General features: G+C 38.4%; 1 protein-coding gene across 1 annotated transcript in view; it reads right to left on the bottom strand.

The window, feature by feature from the left end:
• Nucleotides 1-1723: 1723 nt before the first annotated feature.
• The window catches only part of CLIC2 (chloride intracellular channel 2), a 37211-nt gene continuing 25026 nt past the window's right edge, over nucleotides 1724-13908 (bottom strand). Inside the window, exons 4-6 of the mRNA XM_069463866.1 lie at nucleotides 3965-4071; nucleotides 2724-2905; nucleotides 1724-1885 (exon numbers count right to left, since the gene is read on the bottom strand). Of these exons, the coding sequence (XP_069319967.1) occupies nucleotides 1724-1885; nucleotides 2724-2905; nucleotides 3965-4071 (451 nt within the window). The remainder of the gene's footprint in view (nucleotides 1886-2723; nucleotides 2906-3964; nucleotides 4072-13908) is intronic.

The following is a 13908-nucleotide window of genomic DNA, read 5'->3' as shown; positions in this document are numbered from 1 at the left end:
AACTTCCCACCTTGCTATATGCTGGAGCTTAGCAGTGACATAAACATACTTTAAGTATGATAAAAATCTGTAAAAAGAACTTTTGTTAATGAATTTCAGGGAATGGTACTGATAAGCTTTTTTTCTTTAAAATCATAGGTCTTAAAAAAACCTTACTTTTTGAAATCATATTAGTGAAAGTGGAAGAATCTGAGCCATTCAGAGACGCCACAACCCTATCATCCAGTCCATGTCCAATTTCTCAGATCAGGGATCTTGCAGCAAAGAGGGGTACCACACTATAAATTCTTTTGTGTGTCACTTTTTACTATTATATAGTAAACATAAACAATGAAAATGATATATAGTATAAACACCTAAAATATTCTTTATTTCCCTTTGTCTCACTGATTTTAAATGGCTTATTTACTCAGTAAACATTAAAGCAGAAAAATCTAAAGCCTATACTAATGACAGTTAAAAGGTGGCACATTTTTTCAAGTGTATTATATCAGTTATAACTTGCTAGTTTATTACATTTAGTCTGTCATATGCTGATGAGAGGATGTTTCCCAAAGATTATCAACATAATTACAATTCTTGTTTTCCTAAATGTACACTATACATTTACCTTGACTTTCTGGTTTTCAAGGACAGTACTTTGGGACATTCCTATGCCTAGACTGATGTTGACTCTTTACTCATTGCCTTACTTTTCTCTGAACCTATTAAAACATTACTTCATTTAAATTTTATCTAAAATCCACCCTTCCACCAAAGCCTGTAATAACTCTGTAATTTCCTTTTTTTGAAGCTGGACTTCTGCATATGTTTCTCCGTGTAGGGAATAAATGTTAAGTTCAGCTTTTGTTTCCAGATTTGAATGATTTGAGAGTACTTTAACAAGTGAATCTGATGCATATAGCAATGTAACAATGAAAATTTTGTAGAAAGTTTTCTGATAATCCTCTAAGGACTGTGTACCTTATCCTTTTATGGACAGCAACAAGACCTTTTTGATCAGCCAAATTTCTTACAATAGTTTCCTTCTTATTTCTATGAATAGAAGATCCAATTGACTTTGCTTCTGATCTTATTTTTTAAAAAAATATGTTTTAGCTAATGAATGCTTCCTCATTTAACAGTAATATAATCTGGTCACAAAGGGCATATATTCCTCTCTGACTATGAGGTGATCATATTTCTAGGTGTGGAATTCTGTCCTAAGAACAATTGATCTTGATCTCTTCCTAGAACTGATTTTTAAAACCATTCTTTCAGAATTTGCCTTTCTGATATGCTCACTTTCTGATTTTATTATTTATATCAAAAAGAAACTCATGTACGTATTAAACTAACAAATATAAGAAATCATTGTAATGATTTAGATGGAAATGTTTTTTAGGAGCAGTTTGAGATTGTGTCTTTACTTACATCATCTGTAATGTTTAGCTTATACATTATGCGTTCTAGAAATTCAAGCAAAAGGCAAAAGATCTTGATGCTTTCCATGTCATTCAAGATTGAAGTGAGTTGTCACAGGAATAAAACAAATTAAGTGAAAATATGAAGACCTATAAGATACACAGAGGACGGGTTGTTTATAGCTAACAGAAAATAGAGTTCCTCTTCCTAAGAGAGTTGGATAGAGGAAACTATTTTCTATATTATTTTCAAAAACCTTTCTAATATGGCAACAATTGAAATCTAATAACAAATAGCCTTTTCTCACGTAAGAGCTGTCCTAACTCTTCTGTTTAGCCACACTTGCATAAGTATTTTCAATTTCTTTGTCTTCAGGACACGTGTGGGTAAATTCATCACGGGCATAAGCATTGTGGAGATAGCGCCAGACTCCTGAGAATTCTGCTGGAATATCAAACTCACGGTATTTCTTGGCAGCAACCTAGGATTTTGGGAAAAAATGAGGAAAAAGAAGTTGGTAGTAAAAGGCATCAGTAATATATCTACTATGTAGAAACAGACCTCAAAAGTCAAGGTTGTTGAAGACATCTTATCGACACAAATAGTACTACAAAATAAACTACAAAATAAAGAATATTAGATTTAATTTTATAATGTTTTGTCTACAAATGTTGACAAAGCTATATGCTTACAATCAATGTTTATACTGATACTGTATTTATTTATGAATATATTTGGAGGAAGGAAGCACAGAAAAGGAGCACATATCTCCTACCATTAGACTAAGAGTTTATTTAGGATTCTATGTCTTATTTCTTTATGTATTCTCTGTATCTGACATAAGACATAGAGAGTAAGTTATATGTAAGTTTTTACAATAAATATTTGTTAAATTGGTGATTAAATCATCATCATAATATTAATAACCCATATTGTTTATCACTTGCTATGATCCAGGCACTGTTCTAAGCATTTTGCATGCTTTAATTTATTTAATTCTCTTAACAAATCTGTGAAAGGGGTAATATTATTATCCTTATTTTACCGACAAAACAGTGAAAAACACTTTCTGACTTAGGAAGAAAAAAACAAGAAGTTTTAATGCTTCCAAGATTCTTATAGATCTTTCCTCTAAGGAGAAAAAGGAGATATATACTATGCATGATGAGATATATACTATGCATGATGAGATAGATACTATGCATGATGATGATGACAAAGCTATAATGTAACAGCCTCACACTGGAAAGTCACTGTGCTCTGTGCTGGCAACTTACAACCCGCCCCCATACCATTCAGCCTGCCCTATAAAAACTTACTTTAATAATGTTCAGTTTTGGTAACAAGCTACAGTCAGCCAATGTCAGCTGATCCCCATCCAAGAACAATCTTCTGGAAACTGTGAGTTCCTCAGCATTGTCTGGATCAATTTCATCCAGAAGTGGGGTGTTTAAGTAGTCATCCAGACGCTTAAATTCTCTGAGCAGAGATTGTTCAAAATCTGAGGCAATGAAGTCATAGTGTTATCTATAAATGTATTGTCTTTATGACTAAATACATTCTCAATATGCTTTTTACACATTTAGTAAATCTATTCAAGAATGTTTGTGGGAGATGGTGGGTGAAAATGTACACAGTCCTGCAGTTAGTTCATCCCTGGCATGTCAATACTCTGATTGAACTAAGTTGGTAATTGCTATGTTGAATATTAAGTTCTAAATCTGATAAAAGGCTGGGCGTGGTGACTCATGCCTGTAATCCTAGCACTTTGGGAGGCTGAAGTGGGAAGATTGCTTAAGGCTAGGAGTTTGAGACCAGCCTGAGCAAGGGTGAGATCCCATCTCTACTAAAAACAGAAAAATTAGCGGGGCATGGTGGCAGGCATCTGTAGTCCCAGCTACTCAGGAGGCTGAGACAGGAGGATCGCTTGAGCCCAGGAGTTTGAAATTGCAGTGAGCTCTGATCATGTCATTGCATTCTACCCTGAGCAATAGAGTGAGACCCTGTCTCAAAAAACAAACAAACAAAAATAAATATAATAAAACTTAATGCAAGGGAATTTCAGAGGAGAGAATAGAAAATGAGAGAAAAACTACACTGTTACTCAACATATACTAACTATATATTCAGAAAAATCCGGCCGGGCGCGGTGGCTCACGCCTGTAATCCTAGCACTCTGGGAGGCCGAGGTGGGCGGATCGTTTGAGCTCAGGAGTTCGAGACCAGCCTGAGCAAGAGCGAGACCCCACCTCTACTAAAAATAGAAAGAAATTATATGGACAGCTAAAAAATATATATAGAAAAAATTAGCCGGGCATGGTGGCGCATGCCTGTAGTCCCAGCTACTCGGGAGGCTGAGACAGGAGGATCGCTTGAGCTCAGGAGTTTGAGGTTGCTGTGAGCTAGGCTGACGCCACGGCACTCACTCTAGCCTGGGCAACAGAGTGAGACTCTGTCTCAAAAAAAAAAAAAAAAAAAAAAAAGAAAAATCCTATTTTTACTAAGTGAGAATGTGAGAGTGAGCGAGTGAGAAAAATAGATTAAAAGAAAGGTGTCTTACTCTTATTTGATTCCTTTTTTGTATTTTTAATGTATGCAGAAAACTTGGCAAAGAGGTTACAGCCCACATCAAAGGACTCCTTGTACTTTGGACTCAGGTGAGGATACCTTAAAAAGGAACACCAGCAAACTGTCATTCACACACAACAAGAAAGAGACCAGGTGTCTTAACTTGCACTATACTGAGAATAGAAATTTTGGAAAATTATGCTGGAAACTAAAGATTCTCAGAAATCTCTCAGCAAAAATATGTATTGTTCCCAATCTCAGAGTACTTTAATTTCTAAAATTCATAGGGAAATTAGTTGTCTGGAATTCAAAGCTCATTTACCTGTAGAAACAATGTTTCAAGTGATGGTTAGGTTTTCATACTTGCTCCTAAAAGCCTGTTTGGCAGAAGATATGGTTGTAATATAACATATTTATATTACATAATTATTTATTTATATATTATTTATATATCATATATTACATTATTTATAGAGATAAGTAGTAGAAAAATATGGTTTCAAAATATTTCAACTTATAAAACAAATGAAGAAATAGTTAACTTAGCATAATTAAATAAATAATGTAATTATGTAATTCACAACATTAACAAATTAAATAGGAAAACCCATATGGTCATAAATAGATGCAGAAAATGTATTCAATAAAAAATAGCAACTTGTAGAGATATCTGTGCTCCCATGTTAATTGCAGTATTATTTACAAAGGCCAAGATATGGAAACAACCTAACTGTCCATGAACAAATCAATAAATATAGAACTTGTGATTATACATATATATATATATATATATATATATATATAAAATAGAATATTACTCACCAAAAAAAAGGATATATTGCCATTTGAAACAACATGGATGAACCTTGAGGACATTATTGTAAGTGAAATAAGCTAGACACAGAAAGAAAATACCACATGATCTCACTTACATGTGGAATCTAAAAAAATGTCAAATACATAGAAAGAAAGATTAGAACAGTGATTATGGTGGGGAGGTCAGGGGAGGGAATACAGAGATGTAGGTCAAAGGGTACAAAGTTGCAGTTAGACAGGATAAATAAGTCTAGAGATATAATGTACAGCATGAAGACTATAGTTAATAATGTATTGTATACTAAAAGTTTGCTAAAAGATATTTTAAGTGCTCTTATCACACAAAAGGTAATATGAAGTGACAGATATGCTAATTTGCTTGCTTATGGTAATCATTTCATTATGTATATTTATAATTAAAACAGCATGTACACCTTGAATATATGTAATAAAAACAAAGGCTGAAATACTGAATTCCTATTCATAAAAAAACTTGCTAGAAAATGGTCAGATACAAAATGCACGCATCTTCCTTGATTCTTTTTTCCCTCCAACCCTATATTTGTGCCACAGCAACTCTAGCTAGCTTGCTTTCAAAATGTATCCAGAACCTATCTACTTCTCCCCACCTCCACTCTCTATGCCTTTTCCAAATCCTGTATTACTGTAACAGCCTCCTGACTATTCTCCCTACTCCCATACTTGTCCCTCACACCCCTGGAATATTCTCTACCTGCAGCCAGAGCACCCATGTTAAAATGCAAATCATATCATGTCTCTCCCTTACTCATTACCCAGAAATGTCCTCATCTCACTCAAAATCAGACAAGTCAGTCCTCACAGAGATCTACTAAGACCCCTATGATCTGAGCCACCCACCCACTCAGTGTATTTACCACCCAAAAGCCAGGGTGATGTCTTCCCCATACTCAGTACTCTGCAATGGCCTCACTTAACTTTGCTCAGTCAGAGCTCAATTCCTTATGGTGGTCTACTAGGACTGATGTGCTACCTCTCTGTTCTCATCTCCTTCCCTCTCTCACTTGTGACACTGATTTTCCTGCTATTCTTCAAATAGCTCTGGCAAGCTTCTTCCCTAGGGCCTTTTTACTTGGTGTGCTCTTGGATAAAGTGCTTTCTCCCATATATACACATACTTTGCTTTCATCCTTCTTTTGGGTCTTTTTATCTAATATCTCTTTCTAAGTGAAGTCTTTCTCTGGACACAATTTAACATTGCAACCTCTCTCATCCCTAATACCCACTACTTCTCTCCCTTGCTTTACTTTTCTCTTTAGCAGCACAGTTTTACATTATCTGCATCACCCCTCCCACAACTCCAGGCAGCACAGTATGGAGAGAGACAGCCCCTGATTGGAGGAAGGAAGGGAAGTGAACACTGGACTTTGCCTCAGACCTCAACACTATACCCACTCCAGGACCAGGCTCCAGACCCATTCTAGGCTTAAAGCCCATTCCACTTCCAGGCCATCCCCAGCATTACCAGGCTGCCTTGAGCATCAGGCCACCACCATGGACCCAACCCCCAGGCCTGCAACAGCTCCAAGCCAGCCCCTTCATCCTCAGGCTTCAAATTAGTCCCTGTACCTCTAGACTCAGCTTCTGGGCCCTCCCCAGAACCAGGTTAGCACCTGGATCCCAGCTCCAGGCCAGTACCCACAGAACCAGCATCCACACCCACCCAGCTCCAGGCTGGACCCTATGGCCTCAGGTATCATGCCACCACCCAAAGACCCAGCTTCCAATACAGCCCTCATGGTTATAGACTCCAGGCCTGCCCAGTGCCATGCCAGCCCCTGTGGCCCCAGGCTGCAGGCTGGCCCCTACAGACTCAGGCTTCATGCCCAGCTCAGGCTCCACACCAGCCCAGAGTAAGGCTGGCCCACACAGCCCCAAGTTTCATTCAATGTGACCCAGTATTGAGCTGGCCCCTGCAGCCCCAGACTTTGGGCAGTACCCAAGGACCCAGCCTCTAGTACCAGATCAGCACCAGTGTCCTCAAGCACCAGGCTAGCACCCATAAATCCAGGCTCCAGGATGGCCCCCACAGACATAGGCTCTGGACTTGCCCTCTGCCAGGCCAGCCCCTGTGGCCCCACACTCCAGTAGACCCAGGATCCTGGCCTACTCCAGAAAATCCAGGGTTCAGGCCCATACCAGTAAACCCCAATGCACCAGGCCTACCTACCTGCTGACATAGGTACCAGGATAGCCTGCCTGAGGACTTCAGCAACAGGCCTGCCCAATGGGACATACAAGACAGCCTACCCAGAATCTCTGGACAGGCTGACTGGTGAAGGGATTTCCCAGGCAAAGCCAGCCTGAAAAGACTGGAATAAGTCTTTACTTCTTCAAATGTGCAGATACCAGCACATGGCCATGAGAATCACAAACAATCAGGAAAGCATGCTACCACCAAAGGAACAAAATAAAGCACCAGAAACAAACTGTAAACAAATGAGGACCTACAACTGCCTGAAGAATTCAAAATAAATTTGTTAAAGAAGCACAGTGAACAATAAGAAAACAAAGATAGAATACTAAATGAAATCATGAAAACAATATATGACAGACTAAGAAGTTTGACAAAGAGATAAACCACACACACACACACACACACACACACACACACACAGAACCAAACAGAAATACTTGAGCTAAAGAGCATAATGGCTGAACTGAAGAACTCCATAGAGAGCTTCCACAGCAAATTAGATCAAGCAGAAGAATCAGTGAGCTTGAACAAGAAAGCCTACAAGAAATATGGGACACCAACAAGTGAACCAATATTTCCATTATAGGTTTCTCAAAAGGTGCAGAGAAAGAGAAATGGTCACTAAGGTTATTTAAAGATAAAAATGGCTGAAAACTTCCAAAATCTGGGGAAAGATTTAAATATCCAGGGAAACAAGCTCAAAGTTCTCCAATCAGTTTAATCCCAATGAGACTACACCAAGACATATATCCAAACTGTCAAAAATCAAAAACAAAGAGAGGATTCTGAAAGCAGCAAGAGAAAAGAAACATATCACATACAAGGGAACATCAGTAGAGTTATCAGCAGGTTTTTCAGCAGAAACCTTACAGGCCAGGAGAGAGTGCAATGATACAGTCAAAGTTCTGAAGAAAAAAAACTGTCAACCAAGGAAACTTTACCTGGCAAAGTTGTCCTTCATAAATGAAGGAAAGATAAAGCCTTTTGTTTGCCAGATAAACAAAAGCTGAAGGAGTTCATCACCACCATACTTGTTTTACAAGAAATACTAAAGGGAGTTCTTCAAGCTAAAAGAAAACAATGCTAATAGTAACACAAAAACACATGAAAGTAGAAAACTCACTGGTAATAGCAAGTACATAGTCAAATTCATAATATTCTAATACTGTAAAGGTGGTGTGTATATCATTTATAAATTTAGTATGATAGTTAAAAGACAAAACTATTAAAAATTATAGGTACAATAATTTGTTAAGGGATATACAATATAAAAGATGTAAATTGTGACATCAAAGACATAAAAGGCAAGGGGGAGGGAGTAAAACTGTAGAGTTTTTATATGAGATCAAAGTTAAGGTGTTGGCCCGGCATGGTGGTTCATGCCTGTAATCCTAGCACTCTGGGAGGCTGAGAAGGGAGGATTGCTTGAGCTCAGGAGTTCAGAACCAACCTGAGCAAGAGCAAGACCCCGTCTTCACTAAAAATAGAAAAATTTGCTGGGTGTTGTGGCATATGCCTGTATTCCCAGCTACTCATGAGGCTGAGGCAGGAGGATCACTTGAGCCCAGGATTTTGAGGTTGCAGTGAGCCATGATGATGCCACTGCACTCTACCCAGGGCAACAGAGTGAGACTCTGTCTCAAAATAAAACAAAAAACAAAGTTAAGTTGTTAATAGTTTAAAATAGCCTGATATAACTATAAGATGTTTTATGTAAGCCTTATGGTAATCACAAAGCAAAAACCTACAGTAGATATGAAAAAGATAAAAAGTAAGCAATCAAAGCATACCACTAGAGAAAATAATCTAATCACTAAGAAAGACAGCAAGAGAAGAACAAAGGATCTACAAAACAACCAGAAAACAATTAACAAAGTGGAAGTAGTAAATATTTACCTATCACTAATTGCCTTGAATGTAAATGGATGAAATTCTCTAATAGAGAGATAAAGAGTGGCTGAATGGATAAAAAACAAGACCCAACTATTAATATATGTTTCCTACAAGAGATGACTTCACCTTTAAGGACACACACTTACTTATTCAAAGTCAAGGGATGGAAAAATATATCCTATGCAAAATGGAAACAAAAGAAATCAGGACTGGCTATACTATATCAGATAAAATAGATTTTAAGTCAAAAAACTGTTAAAAAAGACAAAGAAATTCATTACCAATAATAAAAGGGTTCAATTAATCACGAGCATTTAACAATTGTAAACATACATACAACCAACATTGGAACATCTAAATATATAAGACAAATATTAATAGATTTGGAGGGAAAGATAGACTGCAATACCATAATAGTAGGGTACTTCAATACCCCACTAGACCTACAGATAGAAAATCAATGAAGAAACATTAGAGAATTTCAGGGGAGGGGGCAAAATGGCTGGCTAGAGACATCAATCACCAGATTGTCCCAAACAGAGGAAGAAGTTTCAGGTAAGAAATCCTCTCCCAGGTGAAATACTGAGGGAAAAGAGCCATAACCTACCCTTACCAAAGATCCCACAGGAAGAAGTGGCAGGGTAGAACAAGAAAGAGCAAAATTTTGGTGGAGATGGACCCTTGAAGGATTTGGAGCCCAGTGGAATGGGTGGGTGAGAGTGTTTACTTTTCCTCCCCTCACACCTGTGGTGGTCTGCCAGATCCCAATCTGTCAGAGAACCCTTTTTCCTTGAAGAACACAGGCACTGCTGCCATTCTTGAACTGATAGTTTTTTTGGGAACAGAGCACCAGGCTGCAGGTTGCTTCCCCTCACCATGGGACCTGAGCTGAGATGGTAGGTACCATATTACCTGTACACATGCCAGGTGCCTCTGTCCAGCCAGGAAAGTCACAGACCTTCAGTCTTCCTGTCACTGGATTTCACACAAATATTCCCCAGCACTTGCTTGGACTGTGGCAACCACAAAGGAACAGGGGGAGACACAGGAGAGTAGCAGTATTCCTAGTGTTCTGACCCATGGGGCAGAATGCCCTAAGGGGACTGGGAAATGTCATGAATGCTTATGAGGACAGAGGAAGGTGGAATACACACTCTCCTGCACCAGAGAGTCCCTGGCTTGTGATTCACAGTTGTCTTCACCCCTCCCAGTGGAGACACTCCCCACTATTTAGGGCCTTCACCTCCTACCCCCTCCATATCACCCACTGACACAAGGGCAGCCACAGCTGAAAGGCTGTTTCTACTCAAGACTGGTGAGTGTTCAACAGGGGACCATTAAGTCAGGGCACTTGGGAACAGCTGCCCCACTGACAGAGCACTTATCACACCCAAGCTTCCATGGAGCTTGGGCCTCACCCCTTCCTACTAAGAAGAAGCAGCAAGTGCTTTTGTGTGTCTCAAGGACAAAAGCTACTGCCTCCTCTGAGGATGGGCAGGGCTGGCATTGCTCTCCCAGAGCTGCAAGCTGCCTGTCTCTTTTGTGAGGAGCCTACCCTCTCTGGAGGCAACTCCCCACATTGGAGTATTTCAGCCACAGACCACACATAGTCTGGTAACCCTACACACTGTGGTTTGAGGTGATTCCACCAACTCTGCTGCAGCTTTTTCAAGGTGGGAGCTGGAAATCTGAGAACTTTTGTTCCCATAAAGGAAAGAGATCACTGTCATTGCTGAGAAAGGGAGGTGTGAGCAGCTTGTGTGTCCCCCAGATGCCCACCTTTGCTAGTCTTGTCAGGAGGGGCCCACAACTCCTGTCATAGTGCATCCACCCTTCTCCTGATTGAGCATTCTTCTGGAGGGGAGCATCCCACCCTTCACTATTACAGCAAGCACCTGAACCCAGAGAGGCTTGAGAGCAATTTTGCCAGCTCAATCTTGGTCTGGTCCCCTAGGATTCAATTATGCCATCCAGGGACCTAAGAACTAGGGCATACCTAAGCTAGTTCACCACCACTGGCACCTGAGCACTCTCCCAGGAGTCTGAGGTCCAACTGACCCAAATTGCCAACAGTGCCACAGTGGGTACCTATCTGCATGAGTCAGAAGGCAGCATACCTCTCCCTCTCTACACTGAGCATTAGAGTTCCTGGACAAGAACAGGTGAACCGCAAAGCTCTTTGTTTTGAGCTGAGGGAAGAGGTTCCAGTGAGAAGGAACCAGCATAAGAACTCTGACAATACGAAAAAGCAGGCTGTTTCAACACCCACCAAGGATCACACTAGCTCTCCAGCAATGGACTCCAGCCAAAAAGAAATTTTTGAAATCTTGGATGTGGAATTCAAAATATGGATTGAAAGTAAGCTCAAGGGGATTAATGAGAAATTTGGAAACCAACATGAAGAAACACAAAAAAATTTAAGACATGAATGAAAAATTCAATAAAGAGATGGATAGCTTAAAAAAAAAACCAGAACTTCTGAATTGAAAGAATCATTTAGGGAAGTACAAAATGCAATGGAAAGTTTTAACAACATACTAGACCAAGCAGAATAAAGAATTTCACAGCTTGAAGACTGGCTTTTGAGTCAACCCAGTCATTCAAAAATGAAGAAAAAAGAATCAAGAAGAATGAACAAGTCTTTAAGAATTACAGGGCTATTTAAGATGACTGAACATAAGAATTATAGGTATCCCTGAGGGAGAAGAAGAAAAACCAAAAAAGCATGGAAAACCTACTTGAGGGAATAATGGAGGAAAATTTCCCTGGTCTTGCTAAAGATTTAGACACCCAGATAAAGGAAGATCATTGAACTCCTGGAAGTTTCATTGCAAACAGGACATCTCCAAGGCACATAGTCATCAGACTGGGCAAAGTCAAAGTGAAGGAGTAAATCCTGTAAACTATGAGATGAAAGCATCAAGTAACTTACAAAGGAAAACCCATCAGACTAACAGCAGACTTCTCAGAGGAAACTTTACAAGCCAAAAGGGATGGGGTCCCATCTTTAGTATTCTTAAACAGAATATTGTCAGCCAAGAATTTTGTATTCTTCAAAACTCAGTTTCATAAATGAAGGAGAAATAAAGTCTTTCCCAGACAAGCAAACATTGAGGGAATTTGTCACCACTAGACCTGCCCTACAAGAAATCCTTAAAAGTGCTCTATACATTGAATGGAACAATCAAAACCCACTAGTGTAAAACCAACCAAAAGTAAAAACTAAGCTTGTATAAAGCAGTAACACAAGTGAGAAAACAAACCAACTAGGTAGCAATGAACATGAAGAGTGGTATCTCCCATATCAATATTAACATTTAATGTTAATAGTCTAAATGCTCCACTTGAAAAATATAGATTGGCAATAAGGATTTAAAAAAACTCACAACCCAAATATATGCTGTCTCCAAGAAATCCATTTAGCTCTTAAAGATTCTCATAGATTCAAAGTAAAGGAGTGGAAAAATTATTCCACACGAATGGAAACCAAAAGTGAATAGGAGTAGCTATACATATATCAGTAAAATAGATGTCAAATCAATAGTAAAAAAAAGACAAAGATGGTCATTATATAATGATAAAGGAATTGATTCAACAAGAAGATATAACAATCCTAAATATGTATGCATCTAACACCAGAGCTCCCAGATTTAGAAAAGAAATACTACTAGACTAAAGGAAAGGAATAAATAGCAATATCTTAATATTCAGGAACTTCAGCACTCCACTGACAGAACTAGACAGATCATTGGGGCAGAAGATCAAGAAAGAAACACTGAACTAAAATATGATTCTTGAGCAAGTGGACCTAATAGACATTTACAGAACATTATACCCAAATACTGCAAAATATTCATTCTTCTCATCATATGGAACATTTTTCAAGATAGATATTATGTTTAGAAACAAGTCACAGAAAATTAAAAAAATCAAAATTACATATGTACTTTCTAAGAACAGAATGGAATAATACTAGAAATCGAGTACTAGAGGAATTCTCAAAGCTACACAAATACATGGGAATTAAACAACCTGCTGCTGAATGATCCTTGGGTCAATGAAAATAAGACAGAAATTAAATTTTTTTCTAATTGAATGACAAAGGTGACACAAGCTACCAAAACTTCTGGGGTCTCGCAAAAGCAGTGCTAAGAGGGAAGTTCATAGCACTAAATGACTACGTCAAAAAGACAGAAAAGTCACAAATTAACAACCTATTTTTAGACCTCAGGGAACTAGAAAAAGAAGAACAAACCAAACCCAAAGCTAGCAGAAGAAATAAATGACAAAACTAAGAGCAAAACTAAATGAAATTGAAACTAACAAAATACAAAGGATCAAAAAACCAAGAGTTGGTTCTTTGAAAAGATAAACAAAATCAATAGATCACTAGCTAGATTAATCAAGAATAGAGGAGAAAGGATTCAAATCTGAATCAGAAATGGAAAAGGAGATATTACAACTGATACCACAGAAATACAAAATATCATCAAAGACTACTTTGAAAACTTCTGTGCACACAAACTAGAAAATGTAGAGGAAATGTATAAATGTTTGGAAACACATAAACTCCCAAGCCTGAAACAAGAAAAAATAGAAATCTTTAGCAGACCAATAACAAGTAGTGAGATTGAAACAATAATAAAAATCTCCCAGCACAAAAAATCCCAGGACCAGAAGGATTCACAGCCAAATTCTACCAGTCCTACAAAGAACTGGCATTTATCCTACTGAAACTGTTCCATAACTTTGAGAAGGAGGGAATCCTCTCTAACTCATTCTACAATTTCAGTATCACCCTGATACCCAAACCAGAAAAGGAAACAACAAAAAAAGAAAACTATAAGCCAATATCCCTTATGAATATAGATGTAAAAATTCTCAATAAAATCCTAGCAAACTGAATTCAGCTGCTCATAAAAAAAAATTATCCATCATGACTGAGTGGGCTTCACCCCAGAGAGGCAGGGATGGTTCAACATATGCAAATC

Source organism: Eulemur rufifrons, chromosome 30, assembly GCF_041146395.1.
Source record: "Eulemur rufifrons isolate Redbay chromosome 30, OSU_ERuf_1, whole genome shotgun sequence".
Classification (NCBI taxonomy): Eukaryota; Metazoa; Chordata; class Mammalia; order Primates; family Lemuridae; genus Eulemur; species Eulemur rufifrons.
Note: the sequence above shows the minus strand (reverse complement) of the source record. Positions and strands in the feature narration are given on the sequence as shown.